We start from the raw sequence: 13,867 nt of genomic DNA on the forward strand, positions 1-13,867 counted from the left end.
AGATAACACTGAAACCGAGTCCATGGTAGGAGTGGTTGGTTTAATATTTAATCCTAGCCACAAATTCATGAATTTGTAAGCAGATTATTATTCCTTGTTTACAAAATTTAAGCTACCCTATATTTAGATGGTACTCTTAGTTAATTAAGTCCTGTTGATTAACAGAGAAAAGACAATTCAGCACAAATTCTCTTACATATCACAAAGCACTCACAAACACCATTAGCTACATAATAATTTTCACTATTATTGTTTTATAAGAAAATGAGAGTACAAATGGTACTCATACAAATTTTTAAAGATCAAATAGAACACTGAAACGGGAGCAAATATTAATACTTTAGGCACCCAGGCACTATAGTTTTCAAGAGGTTCCTTTTGTCTCTTCTTGACCCTTTAATTTTTCAATTATCTTCTCCTATTAAGTCCATGTAATTAAACTGCCATTCTGATAAACAAAAAATAATTCCATTTGAAACTTCTAGGGCATACATTTTTGGCTTTCTCCATGCCTCCAACCCCACCAATCAATTTCCAACATTTTGAGAAATTGCTGACAAATATGAACTTTCTCCCTAGAAAAATATACCATCAAAAGTTTTATATACATATATGGCAATCCACTGTCTTCCAGAATCATTTCATGTAACTCTCAAAACCCCAACTTAGAAACTTCTGTTCAAAAATACCTTGGGCAGGGTAAAAAGTTGATTTTATCACTGTTTCTCAATTACTTGTGATTTTGTCTGGTTTATTAAAAAAAAAAACTTGGTTTACAAAATTTTAAAGGAAATACGTTAATTTCTTTCAAAGGTGAGAAAGCAAACTTTTAAGTTTATAAAGTAATTTAAACTTATTTTTTAAAAAAAACTAGGTATGTACACATTTTCAATTTCCTCCAAATTAAAACAAAAACCACCTATCTGCTTTGTAAGTGGTCCTCAACTTGGGTTTAATAAGATTGTATACTGGGCCAATAATGAAGAATATAATTTTAAGAGGCGAGAAAGGATAGTGTATGAGACTATTCCATCTAATTAGAACCCAATTCAAACTAGGTGTTGGCTAAACCCCAATTTTAAGGTGGCTGTGTAGGGTAATATCAATGTGATACCATCAACATGTTAATTACCTCACATGGCCTACCCAACTGTCTAAGCAAGGACAATAACGGTTCTTCTCTGTCCCTTATAATAAATGCAGCCACACAGCCTGCATTCATCCCAATGCAGTAAGTTAAACCACTATAGGAACCAGGTAACTCCAATTTGTTAAATATCACTTTAAAACCAACAGTTTCAGAATGTCATTCCTAAAGTGAGAAATGTCCATAAAGGAGAATTATAACTTAACATAAAGCTCCAATTCTAATAATAATTTTTAAAAAATCAATAGTACTGACATCTTAGAAAAGTTTCCTTTCAATTAAAGGTAAAACTGTGGCACTGTATTTATTATTTTAACACTTCCAATTTTAAAGTTAAGACCTTAAAGATTATAATTTTAAAGAAAAGTTAAAATATTATAATGGGGAAATATTATAATGGTGCAACATTTGCCCCCTCCCCAAATGCTTTAACTTCTTTCCTTTTCACCCACCCCTAAAGAAACTCATTTGTTTCATATTTATAGCTCAGTCTACTGATTTCCAATGATTTGAAAATTACTCCTGTAACTCATTAAAACCTTCAACTGTTACTTTTTTGATTTATTAAGTTACAACACATTACATTATATCAATTCAGACATTTAATCCCTGCCACCTAAGATCTCAATCAAGTCCCTCTATTATAATCTGAAATTACTTTTCAATTCTACAACAACAAAAACACTAATAACTAAATTCCAAAGTTGAGAAAAATTCATTTAGGAGGTGAAGAGGAGAATTCTACTTAGTTTATTAAAAATTAAGAGGAATGCCTCATTATGTCAGTGTATTAAGTTTATATTATAAAAATTGGTTAAATGGGATTACATTAATAAATGTTATTTTCCCAGTGTTAAGATGTAAAATTTCTGTCAAGTTTACCATAGAAACAAAATATGGTAGTACAGTAATTACCATATTTTTGGTATAGCTCAGTTGACAATTTTGCAGATATATTTTGATCATGAAATGCTTTTTTAATGAGGTGGTGTATACAAAAGTTTCCTCATCTAAATCTATTCCATTTTGACCAACAACTGGATTATGGGACACTTGATTCAGGTTCTGGGTCACTCCTACCTAAAAGACACCATAAACAAAGTGTCAATCAAAGGCAAGAGTTTGTTTTAATCCTTTGTAAGAAGTGTATCATGTATCAGTAAATTATCAAAAAGGTTTTGTTTTTGTTTTTCTTTTTTTAAAAATATATTTTATTGATTTTGACAGAGAGGGAGAGAGATAGAGTTAGAAACATCGATGAGTCATCGATCAGCTGCCTCTTGCACCCCCCCTACTGGGGATATGCCCGCAACCAAGGTACATGCCCTTGACCCAGGGGTCTTCAAACTACGGCCCGCGGGCCACATGCGGCCCGCAGAGGAGTCTGATCCGGCCCGCCAGGTTTTTTGGGCAGTGAGCGCAGCCGAGGTGTTACAGTAGGAATTAGTAGTTCATATAGTCCGGCCCTCCAGCTCTCTGAGGGACCGTGATCTGGCCCCCACTTTAAAAAGTTTGAGGACCCTTGCTTGACCGAAACCGAACCAGGGACCTTTCAGTCCCCAAGCCGACGCTCTATCCATTGAGACAAACCGGTTTCGGCGAGTTTTTGTTTTTCTAAGGCTGACTCAATTCAATGACCTTTATTCTTGGTATACATTTTCATAATTCTGAAACATGCTACTTTCAATATTGTGATTTATATAGCCATTAACTATCAGTATGAACCACAGAGTTGGAAAGCAGCTGTTTACCTAGTACTGTTCACATTCTTCTACTAAATTCATTATCTATTCTTGAGGCCTATGCTTCACGAATCAGAGTTTTAGTTGGATGTGAAGTGAAATAAATTCTAAATAGATGACAGAAAAAGGTAGTGTGAAAAAACCCACCCCTCATGTCCCTCAAAAATAGGGACTCCACATGTAAAAAACTAATGATATCTATTGCACTGTAAGATGTCAGAATTATTTCAGTGCACAAAACTTATCTGTAAAACTTAAAAAGCATATTGATACTTCAGCTGAAGCCAACTCTGATTTCAGGCTGTTGCTCTTGGGATTGCCCAAGACTTTTAACTAAAGCACAACTTAACTAAACTTCTAAGTGTACTACATACAGTGCTATATTGCTTTTATCAAGCCTCTCCCCATCCTTGCCTTGAACTAGAAATTAATTTCCAGGGCAGTGTAACTGCAATACCCCAAATTTAAAGTATAATCTGTAAAACTTATAAACAGAAACAAAAATAAAACCAAATACAAGATTCTGCAGCCACAAGTACTTTAATTTTTAAAAACAAGTCACTTATTTAAAAATAAACAAATGGCACCATTCTACACTAAAGATGATACAAGTAAAATAAGAGGTTCTATCTCAATGTACTGACAATCTCCACTACTACATACACTTATTATTCAGCTTACCTGTAAAGTTATATTTAAGACACTACTCTGAAAAGTAACATTCGACTGTCAGAATTGTTTTACTTTAAAAGGTTAAACAACCCAGTTTAAACAGCTTTATTTTCAAAAGTCAACATTACAGAGTATAATTTCTACAGTTAAAATTCTTACAGTACCAAAGAGAGGTAATACAGTACAATTTTCCACAACAAAATTGTAGGGCACAAATCCAGCGATTCCTCGACTTCCTTGAACTGTCAATACACTGCACCCTGTTTAAACGGCTGTACCTGAAAACCAAGTATTGCAATTCCTTAGGATTACAAGTCATCAAGTTATACTGTCAAGGATCTGGGGGAAATGAGAGGAAGATTCTATTATCCTTATGTCTGAACCCAACCTCCACGACAAGGTAAAGCCACAGCTCTGGTACGATGTCTATTAGCTCTAACTATTTAAATACTGAAACCCATCCAATTTAGACATCTTAACATTAAGATTTCTTTAGCAAAGTTATGGGTAAGAAGGGATCCTCTTTTGAAATGTAGATCTGTAACATCTACTTGAAGTGGGCGTTTTCTCCACCCTGTGAAGCACGCGAACTTAAAACTTTATTAAAAAAACAAAAACCACACACACACACACACAAAACGAAATCCGGTAATAAAATCACAGGTTTTAGACGAGCCAGTACTAATAAAAATATCTGCAACCATCTGAACATATTCTCAAGGATCTGAGAAAAACTCAGAGACAGTAGTTTATTATCCTCCCACTAACTAGAACTGGGGGAGAATGGATGCAAAAGTGCCAAGTTTACAGAAAATCTGCTTTGAAAAAGTCGCCGGGGCAAACACGCAGTCCGTTCCACACTGCGCTGCAGGGCGGGGCGGCAGTCTCAGAGACCTCTGGCCATCCCCAGGGCAGCCTCCGCAGACTCCACAGGGCCCCGCAGCGCCAGGCCACCAGGAAGCGCAACGCCCCCTCGCAGCGCGGAACCGGAGCTCCCAGGCGCCAAAGGCGCGCGAAAGCCGAGGCGGCCCTAGAGCGCCACCCAGTGGCCCGCGGAGCGGCCTGCAGGCGGGTCCTCCTCACCCGGCGCGCCGCACCCCACCGCGACCCAGCCCGTTCCCGTCTCCAGAAGCACCAGGCCCAACCCGACTACTGAGACCACAAAATGGCTGCCGGCGGCTCCGTCACGTGACCCCTTTGTGCCGTTCGGGCTCCCGAACTCCGTAGGGCCCGGGTACCAGTAGCCGGGGTCGGCGGGTGGCCTCAGAGGAGGTCCCGTCTAGCCGCGGCGGCCGGAGTGCGAGGCCGGGAGGAGCGGGGGAAAGGGCCGGCCGGCGACTGGGAGTCGGCGGCGGAGAGAAGATGGCGGCCATTTTGTGTGGGTTTGGTGCTCCGCCGCCGCCGCCGGCAGCAGAGGGAGCGGGGCCTGGAGATGGGTCGGACAGGGGAGTTAACACGTACCGACTCCTCTTCCTTCTCCATTCCGGTGGGCATCTGCGGCACGGCTCGGTTTATCGAGGCGTATTCGTGCAGGTCGGGCAGATCCTCACAGCGGAAAACCGGCAGCGGCTTCGAGGCGTCTAGCGCCCGCGCCCGAAACGACAGTTTACTCATCTCAGGCGCAGCAGATACCTCTCTGCTCTGGGGAAACGGCCCCGGCCAGCGGGATCATGGAGAACCGGGGGATCGGTCCCCACTCGCCTGCCGCTGCCGGGACTTGAGGGGCGGAGCGCAGAGCTCGCCGTCCGGGGCCCTGACAGCAGCCGGGAGGGTGGGAGGCTGTGCCGCTCCGCGCCTCGCTCGCTCGCTCTCTTCAATACGCCATGGCCAACATGGCGGACATTAAAACTCCACTGTGCGCTCTTCAGCCAACCCCAGCCATTCCCCACACTGCATCGCGCAGCGGCGCGGGCACGCGGGGGGGGGAGGGGGGCGCGGGCTCGAACGGGCGCCGGCCCGGAGCGCGCGTCCCGTCAACCCCCGGCGCCCGCCGGCCGCGCCCGGCTGCTCGCGGCCCCCGCCCTGCGCGGCGCGGAGGCGGCGGGGCCGGCGGGGTCCGGGCGCTCGGACGCCGGGGCCCAGAGCCCGGCCGCCGCTCGCCGTCCGCACGCGCTCCCTCCCTCACGCCCGCTCCCTCCCGGCGCCGTCGGCAGGCAGCAGGCGAGGTGCCGGGAAGGCGCTGCGCGCAGGACGCCCGGACGCCGCGGCGGGAGAGGCGCAGGCGGCGCTGCGGCCCGGGAGCCCCCGCCCGGCCGGCGCGAGGGGCGGTGGGTCCCGAGCGGCGCTCGCGGGGCAACTGGTGGGTGAGGCCTCGTTATCATTAGGCGTTAGGTCTTTGAAACAAAAACATGCAAACGAAAGTAGGGGAAAAATGCTACTTCAGGTGAACTTTTGTCAGCAGTTTTTATGTTTAGTGAGACTCTGGATGGCATTTCACAGGCATCGCATCCCATCACTGGCCAGTTCCACCCACCGGGCCCAATGCTAAGGGCTGTCATCACACTCTGATCCCAAATAGGGTTGTGTTTTTTTTTGTTTTGTTTTTTTTTGCTTTGTTTTTAAATTATGCATTTTATCAAAGCATCCTCTCACCCTTTTATTATAGTTGAAGCAAAGAGAATAATTATCATCAGCCACTATAACTTTTAGGGGGGAAATTTATAGCAAGACCTATTTCAAGATTTTAGAGCCAATTCTTTATAGGAAGCTCATGATTTTTTTTGTTTTATTTGTTTGTTTGTCCTGAAAGAAAGTGCTGCTTCAACATAATTATGGGTTCACACTTATTCTTATCATTTGTTCTGTGAAAAACTATACAATTGAATCAGAAAGACCTGTAGTACTCCTGCCAAACCTAGAAAAACAGGAAAAGCTGAATTATTAGAAGAGATATAGATGGATGTGATAGATTGTTAACACTTGATTTATATTACAAATGAAAATGGTTTTCCCCAGAGAGCTCTTTCTATGGGCTATTTTAAAAACCAGAAAGACGGTTGAGGTGGGTTTAATAAGTTTGACAGCAAAATTTCAAATGTTCACTGAGACACAAAAATGTTTCAGTCTGTTCTTCTCCAGGGGATCTACATAGTAAAAATAATCACTGTTCTTAAATAGTGGGTTGGATAAGACCCTTTCAGGCTGGTTTTTCTACTACCTACCAGGTAGGAAGAAGATAAGGAGAACATAGATGACAGCTCTCCAAAATTATCCGACGACTAATATTGACAACTCACATCTGCCAGGTACAGGCAGATTACACTTTCTATAAGACTATGCATTTATTCATTCCGTGAACAGTTATTGAACCCTCAGGGCCTGGGAAGTATGCTGCTGATTACTTAGCATCTACAGGTAATCAGCAGCTTACACAGTGGGAGGAGGACCTGTGGATGACAAACCCCACACCAGAGGTGAGTATTTTGATGAAAGCTCAGGCTACCATGGAAACAGGCAGGAGTGTCACCCAATCCCTGGGGGAGTGGCTCTAATGAAAGCATTCAGGAAGGCTTTATGGAGGGGATGACATCTGAGTAAAATTTATGTAGGATAACTATGGGTTAACCTTGCAAAAAAAAAAAAAAAAAAAAAAAAAAAAAGAAGAAAGGTATTTTAGTCAAGGGAAGCAGCATGGGTAAAGACTCAGAGTCACAATCTAGGATCCTCAAGAATTGCCAATTGCCAATTGCACTGTGGAATATGGCACCTATATAGACAGGTTTCATAGTTCTGAAAACATTGGCTGAAGTATAGTAGTCCTCTCCAGCCTACAGTAAAATCCTAGTAGAATTTGGTTGATTGAAGAACCCAAGACTTTATGGAATAAAATAGAGTCGTAAGTCATGAACAAACCACCAAAGAAATGAATATGTTTTTAACCTTCATTAAAAATAACAGCTTATGGATAACATTTTCCAGATCCTATACTAATAATAATGGGCATCATACAACTAAGTTTCTTGTTCCCTAGAAATTGTAGAATCACCTCCCAAAGGAGGTTGAAAGAGATGCTTACAAATTAAACTTGACCTTTTGCAGATAATATGCCTGCTAAGAGACATGTTCTTTCTGAATCGGTTCCCCATCCAATTCAGTGCCCTGGGTTTCCAAGGATCCAAAGGCTAAAAGTCCTTGTTTTCTTTTAAATTTTACTTCAGAGAGGAAGGAGGGGGAGATAAAGAGAGGAGGGCTGCCTCCTGCATGTTTCTTACTAGGAACTGAGCCCTCAAACCAGGAATGTGCCCTGACTGGGAATCAAACCATGACCTCTGGTTCATAGGTTGAGTGACACCAGCTGGGCTGAAGTCCCTATATTCAATTCACTCTCCTCCCTCATAAGGGACAGGAGTGCAGCAATAAAGGTTCACGTTCAGGCTTTTTTTCTTTAGCCTTTATCCAACCAAAACTTTCCTTGCAAAAATGGCTAATCCTGCACAGCCTTTAACTTTTTCTATTCCCAACATAGAGTCCCCGCATTGTCTTAAGTATCCCCAACAATGGTGATGTGACATTTTCAATATTACAAAAGATACATACTAATGTAAAGCTGGCTACTAACTTTCCTCAAAGGAAAACTCTTGGATGGGAAGAGATTTGGAGTTTTTAAAATACTTTTAATTCATGTCATATTTATTAAATAGGTAACACACAGCACTATCATCATTGGGGATACAAATAAAAGGTTGATAAGGGGATACACAGTTAACCAACTGATCAGATGCAGTTCTGTGGGAGTTCAGAAAGAAAAGCCATCAGTTCTAGCTAGGATGATCAGAATCATGGAGAAGACAGAAGGTGATTTGGTTCTGAAGGATGACAAGGATTCCAATTGCTAATGGGAATGAAATGGTAGAAGAAAGGGTATTCATGGGAAATGGCAACTGTATGAACAAAAGCATGGGAGATGTGCTTAAAGATAAGAAGGTTTATTTGGCAGGAGTTCATAGGAAACTCCGACAACAATCCAGGGGAAACTAAGAAGAACTTGGATCAAGGGAGTAGAAGTAGAAAGTAAAGAGACATAAGTTTTAGTGGTAAAAATAATTACTTAAAGTGTCATTACCCTGAAATGTGATTCATTTCAAATACAACAACAAACTAAAATATGTCAAATACAACTGCTCTGACACTAGTTGCTGTATATAATGAACCTGAAATATATATCTAATACATGTCTAATACGTGCCCACACCCTCTTAGTTTTCCTTTGAAATTGTTTCTGGGATTTGCCTCATTATTTCCATTACTAATGTCTTAATCATAGTCCCACCTAGAAACAACCTCCATTCCAATTCATTAAAAATTTTTTTAAAAAGATGTTTTTATTGATTTTAGAGAGAATAAGGGAGAAGAATAGAGAAACATTAATTTCCTCCTGCATACCACACACTGGGGATCGAGCCCACAACCTGAGAATGTGCTCTGACCAGGAATCAAACCAGTGACCTCTTGGTTCATGGGTTGATGCTCAATCACTGAGCAACACTGTCTGGGCCCAATTCATTTTTTATTAATTCATTACTTCATAGGACACTGTGCTGTATGCTAATAGTGGCTCGTAAGAACTCATCATGGCTGGTAGAGGTTGTGGGACTCTGGGGATGTGAAGAATACAGTTCAAACCACCCTTCAGGGCTTCATAGTGCATGTCACCAAGTCCAAGTGCCCCCCGCCCCTTTTCCATCTGTATCCTTTCCCCAAATCATTTATAACTACTTTTTATTTTTCCATCCCATTAAGTCTTTTCATTTTCTCTTATATGTGTGTGTGGCACGGCTGTGAAGGCCTCACAATTTTCCTGTGCTCTGCCCAATATTGCTTCTCATTACTGCCTAAGACAAGCTCTTCATTATCTCATCTCCTCAACATCTTTACAAATCAATGTCTTTCCTGTCTCCAGGTTTTCATTCATTCCTTCTATTTTCTCTTTCTGGCTTCAGCTCATCTATTTCTATCTAAGTGCTACCTCACAGTTTTGAGGAATGTTTTGAGGATTAAGTAAAGTCATTTACAATGATCTCTGGCCCACAGTAACTATTCAATAGATATAAATTGTTGTTAGCCTTTAAAATCCAACTCAAATGTTACCTCCTTCATGAAACTTTCTTTGACTGCTTACTCTCTCTGAGTCTAATTTCCTGAACTGAAGAATGTTAGGTAAAGTAAAAACTCTTAAACCCATAACAATGTGTTTTTTGTTGTTGTTGTTGTTGTTGTTTTTTTAAATCTCTGAACTGTTTTACTTTTAATCAGTAAAAATAACTATCATTTAATTTCCAAAGAAGTTAAATTCTCTTTCTATGTGACAATTTATAAGCATTTACTATGTGCCAGTCAATGCAAAAGTCCATTACCTCAATTTTTATGAGAGCCTATGAGGTCTGTCCTGTTAGAGGTTGCAAGACCTGCCTGTGGTCACAAAGCTGGCAAAAGGCAATGCTGAGATTGAAATGCCTGGTATCTGATGCCAGAGTGGAGTCCCAGAAACTGAATTTTATAATGAGTGAACTAAAAATGAGGAAAGAGATATGTTTCAAGAAGCTTGGCTTTGCGGGGAGGGGACAGACAGAAAGGGGTAGCAATTCAGGTCCTAGTTTTGTTGTGTTTGAAGGAAGGAAAGATGTGGGCATGTTTGTATGCTAATTCACATAAGTGGATTAACTTTAGGACCATCTTCCTCAGAGGCAGGTAGGAAGGAGGGCAAAAATGGATAGTGATCCAAAGAAGTTAAATTCTTTTTGATGTAACAATAAAGTAAAAATAAATAAATCATAATACCAGTTGTGGTAGCAGGAATCTAGATTATTCATTCCTTCAAGCATTCAGCAAATGTTTATTGTATATTTACTAACAGCTAGGCAAAGAGCAATCCATATAGCTCACAAAGCTAATAATAAAGTGAGATATTGCATTTGTATTTAATTGGGAAAATGTGGAATTCTTTAACATGTGTGAATGCACAATAATCTCAACATTAAAATGTAATACAATGCTATGACTGAAAGCATTGTACAAAATTACTAAATACTGAATTAGTATATTTTCACTAGAAGTGACCATTTTTTCTTAACTGTCTGCTTTTGTTCCCCATACTGAGCTATATAAAGAAATAATTCTTCTGCCCGGCTGGCATGGCTCACTGATAGAGTGTCGACCTATGAACCAGGAGGGCATGGTTCAATTCCAGGTGAGGGCATATGCCCAGGTTATAGGCCCAATCCCCATTATAGAGCATGCAGGAGGCAGCCAATCAGTGATTCTCTCTCATTATTGATGTTTCTCTCTTTCTCTCCTCCCATCCTCTCTAAAATCAATAAAAACATATTTAAATAGAAAATAATTCTTACAACATAACTTTTAGGAAAATAAAAACTGAAAGCTTTTTATGATGTCTTGCTTTTTTCATTTAGGAAATGTTGGGAATAAGATACTGCAAAATTCATTGCAATATATTTCACAAGGTTTTACAGTAATAATACTGAACTGATTTTTTTTTGGCATGGAATTCTATACATAATATTTAAGAATTATGTTTGATATAAAATAAAATAGTTTAGAATATTTCCAAACAGTCTATCGCTTCCTTAAAGAACAAAGGGGAAATTTTGAATCTTAGCAAACTGTAGCTGGAAAGACTTAAAGTAGTTCAGTTTAACTGTATGTCCAATGTATAGGACTAAAACAAATTACACCTGTCTGAGAAGGAATTGGAATTTTTAAAAATCCATGAAGTGGTTCTAGCACTATTGCAACTAAAAAAAAATAATTACTATGAAATGTAATACATCTTATTGTGTAATGTAAAACCCTAAATTTATAGAAAATCCACTCTGAGCACAGCAAGAATTTTGCCAACCTTTAGACATGCCCACCTCCCAAAAGGAAGGTGATTGGTTAAGTTTAACCATTTTTAGGATTTGCCTTCCTTAATTCCCAGTTCTAGAAATCATCTGATCTTTCCCCCACTATCCTACAGGCAGTTGATGAGACCTCTGTGGAAACATTTTAATGAAGATACTACTAAAGGGAGCTGGAGAAGTGGAGGGAGGCATAAACAGGCAGTCATTTGCAACTTGACCAATAACAATATAGTATTTAAGGAATGTTATCCATTCCAATTATTTTATCACAAGAATAAAGGTCCATCTTAAAAAGTAAGTATTCAACCATATATATATTTTTAAAAATTTGTATTTTTATCTAAACTGGATTTTGTTTAATCACTGGCACTCACTGACAGACTATTGTGTATAGTCCGGTGTTAGTCTGTGGTTGTAAGGGGCAGACGAATAAAGCGATAGGGTGAGGAGAGAAGGCTGATCAGGAAAAAGGGGGAGGAAGAGGGAAGAAAGGTAGCCAACTTTAGGTGCCTTATAATCTTTAGCATTAATTTTACTAACAAATATGGGCAGATCAGTATGGTATAAATGACATATAAGGGGTGAAGGAAAGAAAGTTAGAAAAACTAGAAAAAACAATGAAATAGAAATTTATATTGAAAGCTATAAATCAAATATATCAGTAGGTGATGGGTAAAGAAATATTGACAGGGAAGAGGGTATTCAAGAACAGCACTATTGTGAATTGCTATTACTTCTATGACCCAAGGAGTGAAATTATTTCTATTATTATTAACTATCTAACAAGGTAATATTAGTGAAATAAAAGTTTTACTTTTACTATATTTATTTATTTATTTAGTCTCACCTGAGGACATTTTTCCATTGTTTTTCAGAGAGAGTAGAAGAGGGAAAGACAGACAGAAATAGCAGTGTGAGAAAAGCACATGGATTCTTTTCTTCCTGCTAGTGCCTGACCAGGGAGGGCCTGGGCCTGGGCCTGCAACTGAGGTAAGTGCCCTTGGCTGGAATCAAACCTGGAACCCTTTGGTTCACAGTCCAAAACTCTACCCACTGAGCCAAACCCACTATTCCTTTTTATGTTACTTGGAGTATCATTGTGTCTGCCAATTCCTCTCTGAATCTGGTTCTTCCTCTCTTTCAGAGGAGGGAAGAAGGGAAAGTGATTTCTGACCCGAGGAGTGTGACTTTGGTGTGAAAGATGATTTATGGAGTGAAAGGAGAAGAGCATAGAGAATGGAGCCACAGAGAACATCAACAATTAGGAGACAGTAGAAGGAGAATAACCAGGAAGAGAGCAGAGGAGGAGAGGCTAGGAGAATCATGGAGAGAAACCAGGTGAGGTCAGTATTTCAAGGAGGTGATCAATGAGAAGGACCAAAAAGAATGAGGAAGTCACTGGAGATCACAGCAAGTACAATTTCTATAGGATGCTGTGGGTGGAAAGTATGCGCTGTTGAGTTGAAATGTGAATTGGAGGAGTCTCAGACTGAGTGGTGCCTAAAGCATGTTAATCATTTAGCAGGTAAGACAAAGCATGTAGGATGTGGAAGTGATTTCCCAGGGTCCTCCCATGTATTTTCTAGGTACTTGCTCACAGGAGTGAGAGCACCTTGAGGTTCAAAATCAGCTTAGTTTAGAGACACAGAATAGTTAACATTATCAGTACCTCATACATTAAATATCAGAAAAAAATACATTTTATTATTTTACAAGTCTTCACAAGTCATATCAATAGGAAGAAATAAAACATATCTTCCATCTTTAATATATTTTATTGATTTTTTACAGAGAGGAAGGGAGAGAGAGAGCCAGAAACGTTGATGAGAGAGAAACATCGACCAGCTGCCTCCTGCACACCCCCCACCGGGGATGTGCCCGCAACCAAAGTGCATGCCCTTGACTGGAATCGAACCCAGGACCTTTCAGTCCTCAGACCGATGCTCTACCACTGAGCCAAATCGGTTTCAGCCATATCTTCCATCTTTAAAGTTGCAAAAACTGGCAAACAAAAGACTAACCTGACCTGGTTAATTGACAAGAGTATAAACCATATCTAGAGTTTAAGATTTCTTTTGAATTAGGTTTCCCAAATTTAAGCCAAAAAAACAATGCAAGTACCCTGTGGTAGCACATATATTTGGATATATATTTTGGTTTTAACTGACTGACTCATAATCATAATACTTGGTGTTTTTATTTCTTCCAGTCTTCTGGTTTTGTTTTTCATTTGCCTGTTTTATATTATTAGAATAATACTGTATACTGTTTTGTGGTCCTCACTTAATATAATTTTTTAAAATATATTTTTTGTTGATTTCAGAGAGAAAGGGAGAGGGGGAGAGGGGGAGAGAGAGAGAGAGAGAGAGAGAGAGAGAGAGAGAGAGAGAGAGAGAGAGAGAGAAACAATGATTAGAGAGAAGAATCATTGGTTGGCTGCCTCCTGC

The 13,867-nt window shown here is 40.2% G+C and overlaps 2 protein-coding genes across 10 annotated transcripts in view; one reads left to right on the forward strand and one right to left on the reverse strand.

The window, feature by feature from the left end:
- EPC1 (enhancer of polycomb homolog 1) overlaps positions 1–13,867 on the reverse strand; it is a 105,119-nt gene that overhangs the window by 70,375 nt on the left and 20,877 nt on the right. For 3 of the 4 annotated variants that reach the window (XM_084875858.1, XM_084875857.1, XM_084875860.1), the window contains exon 1: positions 5,023–5,554. The exons of the other annotated variant lie outside the window; for it this stretch is intronic. In XM_084875858.1, the coding sequence (XP_084731984.1) occupies positions 5,023–5,175 (153 nt within the window). In that variant the 5' untranslated portion in view covers positions 5,176–5,554. Of the gene's footprint in view, positions 1–5,022; positions 5,555–13,867 lie in introns of those variants that run through there. 4 annotated transcript variants of the gene reach the window in all.
- Positions 5,730–13,867, forward strand: part of LOC311618793 (uncharacterized protein) — a 78,130-nt gene continuing 69,992 nt past the window's right edge. For 2 of the 6 annotated variants that reach the window (XR_014794362.1, XR_014794363.1), the window contains exons 1-4: positions 5,730–5,860; positions 11,537–11,714; positions 12,296–12,410; positions 12,565–12,763. The gene's annotated coding sequence lies outside the window, so the exon portion shown is untranslated. The remainder of the gene's footprint in view (positions 5,861–11,536; positions 11,715–12,295; positions 12,411–12,564; positions 12,764–13,867) is intronic. The other 4 variants (XR_014794364.1, XR_014794365.1, XM_084876422.1 and 1 more) reach the window with 3 other exon arrangements.

Source organism: Pipistrellus hanaki (assembly GCF_964339955.1).
Source record: "Pipistrellus hanaki genome assembly, chromosome: 1".
Taxonomy (NCBI): domain Eukaryota; kingdom Metazoa; phylum Chordata; class Mammalia; order Chiroptera; family Vespertilionidae; genus Pipistrellus; species Pipistrellus hanaki.